The 13,774-nt window shown below is 46.3% G+C and overlaps 1 protein-coding gene across 1 annotated transcript; it reads right to left on the minus strand.

Moving 5' to 3' along the window:
- Positions 1 to 1,201: 1,201 nt before the first annotated feature.
- Positions 1,202 to 10,379, minus strand: ING1 (inhibitor of growth family member 1). Its single transcript, XM_048494954.1, has 3 exons — positions 9,233 to 10,379; positions 7,109 to 7,404; positions 1,202 to 3,490 (listed from the first exon to the last, which is right to left on the minus strand). The coding sequence occupies exons 2-3, from the start codon at positions 7,248 to 7,250 to the stop codon at positions 2,787 to 2,789; spliced, it is 846 nt and encodes a 281-aa protein (XP_048350911.1). The 5' UTR covers positions 7,251 to 7,404; positions 9,233 to 10,379; the 3' UTR covers positions 1,202 to 2,786.
- Positions 10,380 to 13,774: the final 3,395 nt, after the last annotated feature.

Below are 13,774 nucleotides of genomic sequence, written 5' to 3' on the forward strand. Positions count from 1 at the left end.
AGTGTAGGTAACCCTGTTAAGCGCTGTTAAACCCCACTGATTTTCATGCAAAGAACAAAAGCGCAATCCTTTACCTGGGAGTAAGCTCGGTTGCTGGCAATGGACAGTCTTAAGCTCATCACACTCTTAGTCGAGTTAAGAGGGCAGGTGATAGATTAAAATGTGCCCAAGGAATATAAATGTGCAATTTTATTTTTCATTACATCTTAGCCAAGCTGCATTCGTTCATTTCAGAAAACAATATAATATGGGGATTGGGTGACAAGATTCTCCTCAAGGCCAGCAGAATCTTTTAAATTACAATAGTAATTCTTCCCCCAAGCACAAGTGTGAGAGACTGCTGCGTCTAATTTAATTTGGTCTTGGTAGATTCAACATAAGAGAATTCACATCTATTTTAAATGTATATTTTACAACCCATTCACCATCACTAGATCTTCAAAGCCTATGGGGACCTATTTGAATTTTAAGTGGGAAAAACATAACTTCAGATCTTACCCAGTTTCTTTTACTGTTAATTTTTTAGAGGCTGAATATCCTATAGCAACAAGTGCAGGACCTGAAAAGACCGGGGGGGGGGGGGGGGCAGCTTTCATTTCCCCCCTCCCTCACTTCATCCTCTTTCTTGAAAGCCCCTATAGCCTCTCCTCTTTTTATGCTTCTTCTTTTTATTCTCTTCTTTCCACCCAACAACTAACCTACCTTTATCTGCCTCTCTCCTATCCTCATGTCTCTTTCTGTCCCTCCCTCTGGAAGCCTCTCTCCACCAAAACTATGGCGGGTGTGAAGGAGAGAAGAAAGCAGGGAAAGCTGAGGATATGGGAATTGCTAGGGTGAGGGAAAAAGGAAAGAGCGCAGGAAGGGAATGCAGGACAAAGTGATGATGCCCCTGCAAATCCTAGCAGATCCCCTCCCCCAGATAAATGGGTCCCTGTTGGGGAGAAAGCATGAATGAATGCATTTTGAAAACTGGAATAGAAAAGGAACAACATTGCCAATAATATTGAAACTGGAAGGGATAGAAAAATAATGGCAGTGGAGTGCTGTGGTAGGAGGAAAAGGAGAACAACAGCAGGAATAGGGAACATATGAGTACATATGGAAAAACCACCTCTGAAGAGAGCAACCTAGTAGAAGTCTCAGGTAGGGCCAATAAGGCCAACAGATATCCACGCGTGTTCGTCGTAACCAGCATGTGAACAAAGTTATCCAACTTCTTTAATTTATTCCTTAATATTGCAGCTGTACAATTTTCATACATACAGAAAGAAATGCACACTGGCCTACACCATGGCATGTGGATGCATTTCCAATTATAATACAAGTTAAGTGCAACTCCACTTGAAAATGTACATTTTTTTACAACTTATACAAAGTAAAGACTGCTAACTATTATCTGAGGACAGTATAAAGGTTGATTTATGATAAGGTTCATTACTAAACCACTTCCTGGGTAAATACAAAATATACTAAACCGTTTTTTAAAAGGCCGTCATGGTACGTGGCCAGTATATAAAATATGCTGTGTAAAATTTAACCATTTGCATCTTTAAAAATAAGCATGTAGCTGCAGTTAAACATTTGATATTGAGCTGCTAGACTGGCAGGTTGTATGGGTGCTATACTGTAACTTTTTTTTTGCTATTGCATTGATCATGACCAGACAAAACTTAGCACCCTGGTCCCAAACAAATTCCTTAGAAACAAGCCCCATTGAAACCAACAGGCTGGAGTTCTAAGTACGATGTTGAAAATTGGATGCAGGTCAGTAATCCCAAAATACTTTCTTGGAAGAAACTATGATTGAAATAACAGGGACTTACTTCCAAGGCAATAGTCACAAACCAACCCAGAGCTAAATGTGTGTGCTTAATTTCACTGAAATCTAATTAGTTAGGCAGCCCTATTCACGACTCCAGGCAGCCAGCTGAGGCGCCACAGCACTGCAGTTGCGCTGCTGCTCGCAAAGGGCCTTCCCAGCAGCGTGGGGAGGCTTTGCAAGCGTAAAAACCTCCCTGCCACCTAGAAGCCTCCATTGGGTTTGACAGACTTATGCCACTCAAAAGGGTGGCATAAGTCTGAATGCCCAGCTGCCAGAATAACATGCTAAATAGCCGGCAGGGACCCTGGCCATGCCCCCAGCTTGCCCGTTATGCCGGTGGTGGCAGGAGTGCCAGGAGGTCCACGGTGGCTGCATGCCAGTGATTTTGCCCCTCTGCCAGGAAAGTGCCCGGGGGAGGGTAAATCCACCAGCACTACCCCATGCCACTCCCACGGCTGAATTCAGCTCTCCTTCCCCAGTGGGGCTCTAAGAGTGTTTCATTTTGTGTTAAGATTGTAGCCAGTGCATTTAGGATCTGTTTGAAATATACTGTTTTATTCAAACTGAATTTTGAATAGTTTCCTGGAAAGATAAACAGCATTCCTCTCTGAGGAAAAACAGAATGCTATCCAAGACATGTTTATTATCTACATATTGATGGGTCGAGTTTTACCAACTTGTGAAATCATACTTTTCCCCATAAGATAAACCTGGACATTACAATGTTAATTTTTATTACTTTATTATATGTTTTGACTCACAGACTGTCTTCCTGATAACAACTGAATCAAGGGGGGGGGGGGGGAACCCAAAAATTTCTTATATTACCCTCCCTGTTACAAGAATGGTTTGATTTATGGCCTCCTTTAAGAAATATACATGTCACAGTCCTTGCACTTCAACAAAAGATGACACAGAGAATAAATAAATCCTTCCACAGCTTTATTTTCCTTGGATTTAGAAACTACCTGTTGTAGGCCCTTTCTTTTTTAGACTTCTCTAGTGCCTTGTCCATCGTTTTCTCGTTTTCTCCTCTACATTTGGGGCAGTACCACTTGCCCTTTGGTTTATGATTAAGTCCCACACATGAGAAGTGAAACCATTCAATTGGGCATTCATCATTATCACAGCCAATCATTTCTCCATAGGAGACCTGATTGCAGAGACAGTATGTTGGCTCGTTGGGGTCAATAGGGAGGTCTGCGGGGGATGCCTCTCTCTCTGCTTTGGCCTTGGATCTCTTCTTCTTCTTGGAAGTTTTTGCCTTCTTCTCTTTTGGAGTTCCTGAAGTGATATCATCGTGATCGTGGTTATTAGAAGCATTCTCTCGATTTTCATTATTTCTTTGCCGTCTAGACCGCTTGTTGTTGGGTTTCTCTGCCTGAGCGATTGTCTCATTCTTTGACTTGTCTTGGTTTGTTTTGCCACTGTTCCCAGTTGTGTCATTAATCTCTTGGCAGGTTTCAAACAGTTCTACATGACTGTCAACTTGCCTAGTTCTATTCTCAACAAGTTCTACCATCTGACTGACGATCTGGATTTTCTCATCTCCTAGTTCCTGGCTCCGGATCAATGCTCTTTGTATGCAGTGCAGCAACCTCCTCTTCTGCGCTGCATCAGTCTCTCGTTTAAATTTTTCATAATAATCATCCAGTTCCTTTAAAATATCTGTAAAAAAATGACAAAACTAAATAATTTCCAGCAATAAAAGCCTTTACAACATATTGCGGCAACGAATGTTTAGAAATCTAGTATGATAAATCCAAACTTATATTTACAACAACTGAAAAGCGACAAATTAAAAATTAGAAAATTAGGGCATGCAAGTGAATTCAGTGCAAGTGAATTCAGGTATCTGGGGATCATCTTTCAGTCCAGTCTTTCATTCTCTAAATCTATATCAAACAAAAAACTGAATGAACTTTGCTAGCATTAAGAAAATTTTACTTCATCCAAGGCACTCAGTACATACCCGCACTCCTGAAAGTTTATAGGACACTTGTGATATCATGTATGCTCTATGCTTCCCCAAGCTTCAGACAACTTTTCATAAAATCCTCACTCTGCCTCTGTGTATAATTTTCTCAGTTGTGTGGCTTGAAATGGGCCTTTCAAATGTTTCAGTCTTGATATAGAAAGCTATTATCAGCTACAAGTTTAGGATGCTCAATGCCAAAGACCTTCTGGTAGTTATTAAATTAGCAGCCATAGGCTCTGTTGGTCTTTGTAGAACAGAGCTGTGGATTACAAAATCACTCAACAGAACTCATGGAAACCCTTGAATCCTGTAAAAGAGAGCAATACAGGGCTAATGGTCAAGAAACTTCTCAGACAAAATTGGGACCTTTTGCTTAAAGAGGCTGGAAGAAAACGTTCCCTGTTGGAAGCAAATATCCAGCCCAACTTGAACTCCCACACTACTTTTGTATTTTGACAGTTTGGGTTCCCAAATTGAGGCAGTTGTATATCATAGCACCTGTAACACATTGCATGCTCAGATGAAAAGTACTTTCTTGGACACCTCCAAAACAGTGCCTTTGCAACTGTCCCTTATTGGTGGTGGTTAATTATGACACATTTTTATTGTCCAAAATATGCTACAGTCAGAGAGAAATTTCTTGCAAATAAGCTATTAAAATACTCAGCTATCTCAGGTGTTCACAAATTAAGGTTATTTTTAAGTGGCTGTAGCAAAAACTGCACAGTTGACATGGGTAAATTTAGTTTTGCTGTTACTTCCGTTTCTTAAATTAGTTTAACAGCCCATAGGCCATACAACCTCAATAAAGGCTGCATAATTTGTCAGCCTCACACACGATCCAGCGGTTTATTCAGGTTTATCAGTGTTGGTTAGGGCAACAAAAGGGTTTCTGGAAACATGCACAGGTCAGAGAACCCAGGATTGTCTATGCATTTTATTCATCTAGTCTGCACAATGTGGATATTTTTGTGTTCTGGTCTTTTAACGTGCTTTAAAAGTTTGGTGCTTTCATGAAAACTGGCTTTGGAAGAAAACAGGTCACCAGAGGACAAATTGGCCACCCCCTTCTGCGAGAGGATGAGGGAGAGTCTAAGAAGCCCCCTCAGGCCTGCCTCTCCGCCCTGCCTCCCTCCCAAAAGCAAAATGGGCGGAGCAAGCACACACCACGCGCGCCAAAGCGAGAAGGAAAAAAATCCCTCCATGCTCCGCCCCTCTACTCTTAGCTTGCCCGTGCCCATCCAGGCATTGGAGGAACCGCTTGTTATTTTCCCCAGTCTCTCCGCCCCGTCACGAATCTCCGCTCCTTTTTGCCCCGCCTCCTCCCCTCCCTCGGAGAATGCGACTTCGGATCCCATTGTTCTTAGCGGCGCTGCTAGCGTGTGGGGTTTCTACATTCTCCAGTCCGTCCATCTGCCGCCGAACAAACGGCGAGAACCAGAATCCGTCCAGATGCCCAATCAGGATCTATCCTCTAACGCTCTAGAGCCCGCCTCGGAAGAAACCGACCACTCAGACTAAAGAAGCACATTCGAAAGCACGCCCTCGGCCTCAAGCGCTCCTCCGCGAATCAGAAGGGAAAGCCCCAAACTAGGCTCCGCCTTCTTCGAAAGCGATCGTTTTGGAGGCGGAGCGAGGACCGGCCCATGTCTTTCACATCGATGCGTCAGTTAAAGCGAGGTGTCTTACGCTTCCTGCAACTACGGGCGCCAATCAGGCTCTCGGAAGCAGACGGGGCAGTTAGAACTGTTCCAAGAAGCCCTCATGGTCTCTCCACCCCCGCCCCGCTCTTTGGTTTCGTCAACGTCAGCGGAAGGCGGACCTCTGTGGAGAATTTTGCGGGCTAATCACAGAATAGGGCGGGGCCTGAGGGAAGCCCCAGCCAATAAGAGAAGAGGGGGCAGGGCGAATACAATACGGTAATGACGGTGCCCTATAAAAGGCGCTGTGATGGAGCTTTTCACTCTTTCTAAGGCTGAAGAGCCGTAGAGTGTGCATTTAGCGCAGTCTAGAGTGGGTTGAAATGCCTGTCCTGTCCTTTAATAGTACCCCATCCTGTTTTTTGCCTCGGTCCCTGAACGTACACCTTTAAGTTGAGACTGGCCGCTTCAATGTTCTCCACAATGTCCCCCTTCTGTCCCTCACGAGCGATGAAAAACTCACGGTCATTAAAGAAAGCTCTCCAATGGATACTTGCTGCTCTTCCCCACCCCATAAACGCAGCAGCAATCGGTCTGCACCACGCAGACACGACAGGGAGGACAAGCAGAGTTGAACAAGGGGCACTCGAGTGTCACCTCTACCACCGACCGTAGCACCGTCCGTCCCCCCTTCTACCTCTCACAGATGACAAAGAGCCTTTCTAACTAAAACCACCATTTCCTCCAACTGCAGAGTGGGGGTAACACACAACCTCTCAAAGAGCTGCAAAAATACTGTATGAGTTTCTGCGGGAGGAGAAGGAGAGAGAGAGGAAGAAGGGAGGGGGCTCCCTCTGCAAACCGCACATCCCCAACCCACACAGTATTTATATAACCTACCTCCCACCCACCCCCCTTTTCTTTACATGTCCCCCCTGTGCTAAGAGACTTGAGCGGAGGGGGCCTTGCATTTAAAATCAAAGCCCATTGAAGAAAAATAAGGAGAGAAAGCAACAAGCCCTGCCCACCCCCCCTTTCCACTCTCAATCCAATCCACCCTCCCTCCCCCCCCTCTCTCTTACTAGCACCCTCTCCTACTACAGCTATTGCGAATACTAGAAATTCCTCAATGTTGTGCTGTAATCGCCCTCTCTTTCTCCACCTCCCCTTCTTCTTTCTCGCTTGCGTTCACCCCCAGCACTTTCACACAGGATCCTCAAAACATTCCTCTTTCTTTCCAGCCATGCACACAGCAAAAGAAACAGCCGCCTCGGTGCCCCGTGCGTCCTCCTTACCTGCCTGTTTTCTGTGCCCAGCATTATTTCGTACACCGTAAAAAAATCAAATAGTGCAAGCAAGTCCCGTTGCTTAGTAAAGAGAAGCCCCCAAAGAAGACCTTTTGTTCCGCCCAAGGGGAGGAAAACAACTATCGGCTGCAAAGCAAGCAACAGCCCCTCGCATTTCCCCCCTTCTCTTGCAATCTCTCCATTTGCGACCTCGTAACAAATGCGCTCCCTTTTTTTTAAAGCTATCCTCCGCTTTGGGATGATGATGATGAAGGGCGGGCGGGGAAGGGGGCACACACGACAAGAGATGATCTCTGCAGGGGAAATAAAAGGCTAGGTAAGGTTCCAAGATAATCTCACACATAAAGGCGCAAGCGGTTACCTTGATACTTGGCGTCGATCTCCCTCATCAGGGAGACATTTCTCTGCAGATCGAAGGGTAGAGATTCGATGGAGTCCAGGTAATCCTCCACGTAGTTCGCCAAATGAAGCTGCTCCCCGTTTGCAGGATTCAACATTTTCATCCGGCCAAGAAAAAAGAAATCCTGTCTATAACCTCCTCCTCCTGCTCTCACCCTGAATGGGCGAGAGTTTCCCTTTCCGACACGACAGCCCCAAATGGCAGAGGCGCAATCCTCCAGCCGCCTCTTCTTTTCTTCCCTCTCTTGTTCCTGGGATCTGAGCAAAAACACCACGGTGAAAACGGGGTTGAAGCCACCTTGGAGTCTTTTCTTCTGCGATCAGAAAGGCAAGGCAGGCAGGCAGGCAGGCAAGCGTAGACACACACCGTCAAGCAGTCCCTACAGCCCGCAGCCAGCAGCTGATTGAATGGCTGTCGTTGTTGGTAACTCACCCAGGAGGTGGTAGCAACAATCGGAGGGATTTGTGTGTGTGTGTGTGTGTGAACAAGGGAAGGGGGAGAGAAAGAGGGGGGAGAGGGAGCTTTTTAAAAACCCCGATCTTCCGAACGATAGTCGAATGATGCAAAATGCAAAAACACAAAACCGGTCGCGTGGAAAAGCGCCTGGCCAAAAACGAAGAGCAGCTCCTCTCCCAAAGCGCAGCTGCTCCTTCCGTTCCGCCGGTAATATTAAAGCAGCCTTCTGTGTGCGCCGCACTTGATCCAACGTGGAAAACCCAAATACCAGTTTCAAACACTTGGGAAACATTCAGCCCCGCCACCTAGTGCGCCTGCGCACCACTCCCATTGCCGCCGCCACCGGCCCCCCCCCCCCCCCCAACTTCCCGGGCCAGCAGCCGAGGTTTAATGTGCCTCTATCTAGTCATTCTTTCCAGCCCGCTCTTTCTTCCCACCCCCCCTAGGAGGAAGTGAGATTGCAAGGGGGTGAGCTTCAAGGCGCTTTCTTTGCTACCGAGGGCACACGGGGAGCGGGGAGAGAGGTTTCCTTGTGTTCACCGCTAAACCCTCCTGATGCGTGTGGGTCGACGGCGAGGGGTTGCTTACGATTGCTCCTTCCTTCGTGCACAAAGAGAAGGTGAACGCTTCCTTAGAGGATGGAGCGGGAAGTCCCAGCGGTGTCGCATACCCCCTAAGCCACCGAGGCGTGTGTTTCGAGGAGCGAAATAGTGCGAAGTTTGCGGGCATGGTATTTTGGCCAGCCTTGTTTGATCCGGAATATGCGACTGGATGGCAATCGCGACAGGTTGCTTTTGGGGGGTTACGTCGGCGCCTCTGCACTTGACACAAACTTTGAGCACTTCCTCCCTGCGGCAGATGGCCAAGGTCCCTTCTGTCCTCCTGCCAGCTTGGCTGAGCCCTGATTTATTGAGACATAAAAAGATAACGGGGAGGGGGGACTTCGCCGTTTATGCACGCTAACGCATGCACCCCATCGCTTTTCCGTCCATTGAGTGTACCCAGTTTGCAGCACGTTTTCTGGCGCAACCGGGGAGCTATTTTCGCCTTCCCTCCTTGTAACTAACCACCGGAGCAGAGCAACTGCATCAATAATTGCAACCCTGTAAAGACAGCACCTCTGCCCAATCCAGCCTCAGTTCGTTCTCCACCCCTTCGCTTTGCTATCCAATGGCAGGCAGACGGTATAAGGCCGGAAGAGAGAAGCGACGGGGGAAAAACGCGTGCATGCGCCAATCTAAGCCATAGGCGAGGAGAAAATGGAGGGCGGGAGGTGAAAAAATGAACTACATTTCCCTACAATCTTCCCACCCACCCCTTGCAATGCCGCATGCGCCTGGGCTGTCGCCATTGCAGTCTGAGATGGGGGTAGTCCCAGGACTTTTAAGGTTGTCTGATCTGAGAATCAAAGCACATTCAGCTGCAGAAATCAAGACGGGCGTGGGGGGGGGGGGGGACGGGGGACGGACGGGGCGGGAGTGTTTGTTTCGGGAGCAAGATTCCTACCCATCCCACAGCGAACTCCAGACCGGGAGTTATTTGTTAGTTCATTTAGATATATGCAAATACACTTTTTTCTACGTCGTAAAATGATCCCTATAATAGCGGTGCTGGTTTAAAAGTGATAACCTTGGAGTGAAGGAAAGTAGACTTCGGGGAAGATGAGCGCATTGAGGTGAGGCGAAAAGAATGTGGTGCGTTCATAGGGCAAGAGGGAGCAGCAGAAGAGGTCCACGGCTGGAGAGATTGCCGCCAGAGAGCCGGATGACAAGAAGTTCTGCTGTTGATACCGATACTGTACCAGTGGAGCAAATATTACTTCTAAAATCTTCCATTAGTCACCTGAAAATCCAAAAGAAATTTCAAAGGGAAAAGGCAACAGGCATAGGTTATGGGGATTTTTCTTCACAAAACTGCCTTTAACCCCATTGAATGGCTTGGAACAAATCATTGTGTGTATTAACCCACTACATTGGGTTGTTCAGAGGCTAAGGCATTCCGCAGCTTGGGGAGGTGTTAGAAAATGAACAATGGATACAAAGAAAGCAAATGCAAAACTTCCTCCTTTTTTGTTCCAATCTGTAAGATACACACAAGATAAACCCTGTCACTTTTCTCTTCTGGCCTTATGCTTTCTTTAAGAGACACACAAGGAGCCCCTTCTGCAGATTGTTAGATTTAAAAACCTCAATGGTGAATGGCTCTGCGCTTATCTAGAATCAGCAGAAATGGCAGTAAATGCCTGTTTGAGAGATGGAGTATTCAGCAGGCATCAGTCAGAAGGGAAAATGGCAAAATGCTGCCTGGTATAGTATATCGCTGGAGGGGATTAAAAACAACAGGCAACCACCCTTCAGTCACCAAAGAGAAAGACCCGATAAAACTGTGCAACACAAAACCTTTACTGAAGATGGAAGAGGGAGACAGATGCATGCATTCCTCCTCCGCTGTACATTTACTTATCTGATGTAATAGCTTCTGGAAACAAGTCTTCATGGAAGGCGAGGAGGCTTATCTAAACACCAGGATCTCTGAGAAAACAGTATCCACAATCAGACCCCACCCCCCAAACCAGAGCAATTGTACAGCAATTGGGGGGGGGGGAAATCCTTTCCCCAGAAGTAGCTTCTTTTCTTCCATCTTCTCTCCTCCCCACCACCACCCCAGTCCCAAGGAAAGAGCACTGGAGCAGCCCTGATTTGGGGTGGGGTGGGGGGCACTTGTTTCTTGGGAGGCAGATCTTTAGCAGCCCGGCTGCTGCTTCAGCTATAATAAAACAGTGAATCATGGTGATGGCAGAGAGAGGAGGAGCTTCTTCAAAAGACACGGTGCTTTGTTGTCTTTCCGCGGCTACCAATAAGTAAGGGTTGATTCTCTCCTCTGATCTGCATTTTCTGCACCAGGCAACAATGGCTGTTACATTCAGAAGCTTTTAGAACATACAAACCAAGCAAAACCCCTCCCAGTTTATAGTTTATAACACACCTCCCCCCCCCCCCATTTTTAGCCTGCTTCTTGGAGAGGAGCACCCATCTCCTGATGGTATTTCATAAACACCCCCCTTTCTCTATGTGGTGCAAGCAGTCTTGCCTGGCAGAAAGTGAAAAAGAATTCCCTAAAAGATGTTCAGTGATTGCAGTCTTCTGGATTCCAAATGGAGTTGATTTTGGCATGCAGGCAAATAATATCTATTGCAAGGCACGGTTTGATTGCCGGCACAGTATTAGCTGGGGCAGGGAGCTCATCCCAACTTGGTCTGACTTTATTTGCCACTCTGCCCATAACGCTAGTTTTGTTGAGAGCGCTTTCATTCGACTTCATTTATTTGACTGCAACCCAAAAAGTGTGCAAAAGTATCTTCATTATTAAACATTTCTCAGATACATCCTTTGTGTACTTTCTTTTTATACCCTCCTTTCTTCCCAAAGTGGCTTACATCATTCTCCTTTCCTTAAGTTTACCCTCATAACCCTGTGAGATAGTTTCAGGAAGTAGCTGTGTTGGTTTGCAGTAGAACAGCTAGATTTGAGTCCTGTTGCACCTGAGACACCAAAAAGATAATTGGGGCAGTGGTGGGATTCAGCAGATTCACACCACTTTGGCAGAACTGGTTGTTAAAATGGTGCTTGTAAACAACCAGTTGTTAAATTATTTGAATCCCACCACCGAAACCGGTTGTTAAATTATTTGAATCCCACCACTGAATTGGGGTGCAAGGATTTGAGAGTAACATCTTCCTCTGGTAGATGCTAAGGTCATCTAGTAGTAGAAGAAGAGTTTGGATTTACACCCCGCCTTTCTGTAAGGAGACTCAAGGAGGCTTAGATAAACTCCTTTCCCTTCCTCTCCCTACAGAATAAATCTTATGAGATAGGTGGGGCTGAGAGAGTTCTTAGAAAACTGTGACTAGCCCAAGGTCACCCAGCAGGCTTTATGTGTAGGAATAGGGAAACAATTCCAGTTCACTAGATAAGAGTCCGCCACTCATATAGAGTAGTAGAGAATCAAACGGGGTTCTCCAGATTAGAGTCCACCGCTCTTAACCACCACACTGGCTAGTAGGCTTCCATGGCGGAACCGGCCATCAAACTTGGGTCTCCCACACCATACTCTGACATGTAAACACAGCATATAAATTAGAGCAGTGTTCAATAGTGTTCTCTTAAGGTGCTGCCACACATTACATAAAAATGAATTTTGCCTTACTTGGGCCTGTAATTCAAAGGGCTAAACTTACATTGGCCAAAACGTACATTATCTTTAAAATTTATCCTTTCTGCCTTTTGTCGTACAATGATATTCAAACTATTTTATGACCTAAGGTTAGGTTACAATATTTAGTTTGATATTCAAACTATCACACTAAAAAGCACCTCTGATGGTTTCTAGTGCTATCATTTATTTAAAAATATTCAGTAACTCCAATGAATTCCATTTCCTTCGCTTATTGTTTCAGCGTAGCAAAGTGAAAAAGGAGAGGATGGAGGCCAAGTAAAAGCACACCAGAAAAGCACGTACTTTTTCAAGTCTGCTCTATTATTTTCAACACAGGTGGCAGTTTATTTTCAGTTCGTTTTTTTCACTGGGATTCAAGATGGGTTACACAGAATAAGTCAGTACAAGCAATAGGGTGGAATATTCAATAGAGTATGCAATAGAAATCTGGATGCAACCAAGAGGAGAAGCAGAGAATAGGCTTTCATGACATATTAGTCAGTGCAAAATGACATAGTAAGATCTAACCTGTAGCAACAGGCAACAAGAGCCGTACGCAGTAGAATATCCCTTTACCCAAGTATCTTTTGAACCATTTTGTTACAGTATAGTCCTATTCAAAAGGTAAAGGTAGTCCTAGCACCAGGTCATTTCTGACCCATGGGGTGACACCACCACATGACATTTACCAGGCAAGTTTTGTTTATGTGGTGGTTTGTCATTGCCTTCCTTAGTTGTCTGCACTGTACCCCAGCAAGCTGGGTGCTCATTTTGCTCCCAGAGGGAGGGATAGTTGTCATGGTAACAAACACACAACTTATTGAAATAAACACAGGCACTTTATTTGTGGTAATAAAATTAGCCATAGCCATAGCGTTTATTGGCAGAAATGATAGAAGAGCGTGGCGCAGCATGGGGGTCTGATCTGATAGCTGGACAGCCAGGCAGGCTGACCCAAAGCAGCTTTCCCCAAACCCGCTGTTTGAGGAAAATGAACTCACCCTTGAGTTAAAAGGAGGGCAGCAATGAAAGGGGGAATTCCAGACGGGCGGAGGGCTGCATTCTGAAGAATCCCCCATTTGCTGAGGGGGGGGGGGGCGAAAGCTGTCTCAACCCAAGCAGGGCTGCCAGACCCCAGGCTTGCTCCACCCCTACCTCATAGGGAGGTTCCCAAAGGGGGCAAGCAAGCAGCTTACCCCAGGCAAGATCAGTCCCCCATGCGCAAATCGGCAATGGCTATGACAAGGATAAAGCAAGAACAATAGCCTCTGTACCCCTGAAAAGAAAGGGGAGAGGTGGGTAGGACGATCTCAGCAGTGGGGCGAAAGAGGGCCCGCACGTGGCCTGTCCCCGGCTTAAATGGGGAAGGGGCGGTCTGGGCAGCTGACGCCAGGGCTATGCGACCTGACGTCAACCCCAGCCAATCAGCAAGCGAGGCCATGCTGGCCTTATCACTGGAGGACGGGCCCGCCCCCGCCCCAGCCAGAAGAGACGGAGGAGCATGATGCCGCCCCCTTCCCCTGGCGGCATATGGCGGCCGTGGTAAGTCATGGGCCGCCTCCTTAGCAACCATGAAAGGCGGAATCAATCCAGAGCCAGCTGCCTGAAACCCACTTTTGTTGGGATCAAACTCAAGTAATGAGTTCTGCTTTGGCTACAGTACTGCAGTTTATTATTTTGTGCCACAGAGCTCATTACAGCCCTATTACCTGTGTAGAACAGTCCTTCTGAGCATGAACACGCGCGTGCATGCACGCACGCACACACACTTAATCCATACATGTAATGTTATATTCACCTCCCAATCCTAAATGACTATTCAAAATAAAATCCAAGATCTCCTTTAGGATTCATTCTAATAGGAGAATTATCTATGCCAATGAAGGTTTGCTTGCTTGAGTAATAGGAGGGTTAAATACATGTTTACATTTCTAGGACAGATTAATGGTTTGCATT

The sequence above is a fragment of the Sphaerodactylus townsendi genome, linkage group LG04 (assembly GCF_021028975.2).
Source record: "Sphaerodactylus townsendi isolate TG3544 linkage group LG04, MPM_Stown_v2.3, whole genome shotgun sequence".
Lineage (NCBI taxonomy): Eukaryota > Metazoa > Chordata > Lepidosauria > Squamata > Sphaerodactylidae > Sphaerodactylus > Sphaerodactylus townsendi.

What these genes read in the sequence shown, in the direction of transcription:
- ING1 (XM_048494954.1), bottom strand. Translation starts at nt 7,250, where the DNA reads ATGAAAATGTTGAATCCTGCAAACGGGGAGCAGCTTCATTTGGCGAAC. An exon ending in GATCGACGCCAAGTATCAAG is followed by an intron (nt 3,491 to 7,108) that starts GTAACCGCTTGC and finishes ATTTTTTTACAG; the next exon opens with ATATTTTAAAGGAACTGGAT.